At 37.0% G+C, this 3,167-nt stretch overlaps 1 protein-coding gene across 1 annotated transcript in view; it reads right to left on the bottom strand.

The window, feature by feature from the left end:
- LOC104465916 (transcription factor SOX-5-like) overlaps positions 1-3,167 on the bottom strand; it is a gene marked incomplete at its 3' end in the record, with an annotated part of 132,682 nt that overhangs the window by 129,286 nt on the left and 229 nt on the right. Inside the window, exon 2 of the mRNA XM_010079153.1 lies at positions 1,738-1,824. Within this exon, the coding sequence (XP_010077455.1) occupies positions 1,738-1,824 (87 nt within the window). The remainder of the gene's footprint in view (positions 1-1,737; positions 1,825-3,167) is intronic.

The raw sequence follows: 3,167 nt of genomic DNA, 5'->3' as shown, positions 1-3,167 counted from the left end.
GGAAGGGAGAAAAAAGATTGCCCTCCAACAGAACAAGATCATAGGGACTGGGAACAGACCGCCTTCTCAGTGCACAGCACTATTCAGAGCAGCTTTACTCAGTCCAAAGGCAGAGAATTGCTGGGAGTTCTCCTAAAGGCTCCTGCATATCAAGAGTTAAAGAGGCTCCAGACAACATGCAAGAACTGCTGAGATACACACCCAAAAGTGGATATGAAAGCCGCCTGCTTACTTTGGGCCTGAAACATCTTAAAGATTCATCAGTTCATGGCAGACTATGATGTTATTTTAAAACTATATGCTTTTAAAAACCAGAACTCACAGATAAGCCCAGTGGCTACTCTTCCTCTTTATGACCTGTTGCTTTACGCACATGGAGAAAACGTGCTCAGTGGGAATAAAGAACACAGGGTTTGGCCCTCTGTTATAATAATATCTCAGCCTATTTGGGGCCAAAGCACTATATTCTGTTTTAAAGTTATTCTACATATGTAACAAATATATATTTTTGAATTACAGCCCCTTAGGGAGAAGTAAGGGGAAGCTAGTGGCATACTTTCCTACTTGTGTAAGTCAGGACTAGCGCAAACTAATGCTGGTGGCTTATCGGCAACAAGCTGGAAGGCACATATAATTAAAATAACACTATCTTTGCACACGTGATGATACGTTAACCTCACAGAGTATGTCATGTTGTATTCTTTACTGAATACTGCCCACCTCTTGTGCAGAAAGTCCTTAAACCTTTCAGGTATGAGCCTTCCTGAATGTCTTCGGTATCGGGGACAACATTAGTAAGCAAACAAAACAAAAATAATGGAGAGAAATTAAATCTAGTTTATAATCATAAAAGAAGGGTTTAATTTTAATCTCATTCTACTTTCACATTTCCAAAACGACATTGGCTTGGATTTTGCTGCTCCAGATGTACACTGATATAAACGGGAGAAGAATCAGAGTTACTGTTTCTTTTCAGAGTGATAATGGCTGCTCTAAAAACTAAAATTTCTGACACACATGTATATTGAGTCAGTTCCTCAACCCAAGCACTAAGGAAGAACTATAAAAATATTAAATTACATGAAAACAAACAACTACAGGTTCCCTAAAATGACCTCACATAGACAAAATGAGGAAGTATCTTGGCAAAGCAGAAGCTACTGCTGCTGGAGACTGGTCAAATTTTGTCATTTTCCTTCTGGAGCACGGCTTTAAAAGAACATGTTTTAGTGCACAGATGTTGTACACTGACTTTTAAAATCTGCACTGGCTAATTTTGATACCTAGAGGTACCATTACACAAACTTTGCTGGTTTTTTTTTTTTTTTTTCTCAACATGCAGTCAAAAAAATCTACATCATCAAAATCTGTCCAAAAATTAACAAGGACTTCTGAGCATCCTCAGATTTCAGAAGCTGAGCTCTGCTATACTCTGATACCACATAAACCTGTGTTTGATCTGTGTTTTGACTTTTTTTTCCAATCCAGCAATAGGATGTGTCCTCTTGTAACACAGAACGATATACACAACAAAAGCTTTACATAAATTGATTCATTTAGGGCAATATACCACTTCATTTCTTTATATTCTCACAAATGTAGAGCATACATTTCACATAAGCCTCAAATTACAATGTTTCAAAGGGAGGGGAAGAGGAGCAAACAAACAAAGTTCCATAAAGCCAGTGATATCTGTATATCCGTTCTCAATTTGCTTTAGCACAGAAACAGTGTTACCTTTTATTTCTCCAAAGTTCCCTGATCCCATGGCAAGAAGCTTGTCTTTCCAGTCCTTTGATAGTAGCTTTTCAATACTGGGAGTTTCTGAGTGAAGGGGGGGAAAAAAAATGTAAGCAAATCAACATGACTGTCTCCACAATAGAACTCATTAAAAGTCTATCTGCTAAAAATAAGGCCAACCCTATTCTGGGCCCCAGTTTGTAATGACTTCATCAACAAACTGATAAGAGGGGAGGGAACAAAAAGAAAAAGGAAAAAAAAAAAAAAAGAATGTGTTTTGTCACCTGCTGTTTCAAAACCATTAGCTTTTTCCTCTTATGGAACAAAGCCCCGGTAATTCTGTATGACAATGGGCACATATAAAACTGCAGTCATTGTTTTTCAATTTGGTGAACAAGTTACTGCCTATAATGGATGCCTGTCAATTTCTGGGTCTTAGTCTGCAGTCAAAAAATAATTATGTTGATAAAATGCAGAGTAAAGAGAGAGAGAGAGTGAAAGAGAGAGACAGAGAAGCAAAGAATTAGCTCCTAAATCTGCTACATGTAATTATATCCCTCTGAGTGTTTACAATTACATCCACTTTATAATGTGTGTTTAAACATCGTGTGGTGGTAAGCATACTGTGGAAAGATTTTCCAGTAACATGCACATTATAAATAATAATAAAAAGTTGGGCATGAAAAAAGCTTTAAAAGATTGCAAAATCCAGAGGGAGAAAAGGCATTGCTTAGAATGGAAACCCATTATTTGCTCATTTCAGATTCTATCACTTCCTTTAAAAATAAAAAAATAAAATATATTTGTTCAGTATTTTCAGGAAAAATGCAGTGAGGGTGTGGATGGGTCTGATATTTATGTCTGTAACTCTCGCATTCTGACCTCTTTTTGTGTAGAATTTTAATGCATAAGTAAATATAAATGCTAATAAAATTCAGAGAACATTAAACTCAATTCCAAACAATGTAATTGTATATTCTTGTCAGCATTTAGATGGGTACACAATTACAATAGCTTTCAATCCCACGATTAGCACTGCATTCAGTTAGAAAATGGAGTGTACTAAAAGATAAGTGTCCCAGTATGCGCCATCTAAATAACAATACCCACACTTATTATCTGGATCTAAGACATATACTGCTATTCTCCACATTTGTGTTTATGTGTATTTGTATTTGTTCAGGCATTTGTTTACCCCCTACCAGGAGCATAAAGGGAGTACATGTTAACTTATCAAAGGGACCGTCTGGCCTAGAGACCATACAATTATTAGCAACTGGTTAATTTTCCCCACAGTAAAAGAAAAAAAAAAAACAAAACATTCAACCTTCATTATCTTGTTTGGCTAATTCTGCCTCCTTTCTTGAAGCCCCAACTTGGATCTTGGAGAGAAGCAGCGCTGCGCTGCCTTTGCTTGGGGGGCAGAG

This window comes from Pterocles gutturalis, unplaced genomic scaffold (assembly GCF_000699245.1).
Source record: "Pterocles gutturalis isolate BGI_N339 unplaced genomic scaffold, ASM69924v1 scaffold33103, whole genome shotgun sequence".
Lineage (NCBI taxonomy): Eukaryota > Metazoa > Chordata > Aves > Pterocliformes > Pteroclidae > Pterocles > Pterocles gutturalis.
This window is presented reverse-complemented; position numbering and strand designations above follow the sequence as displayed.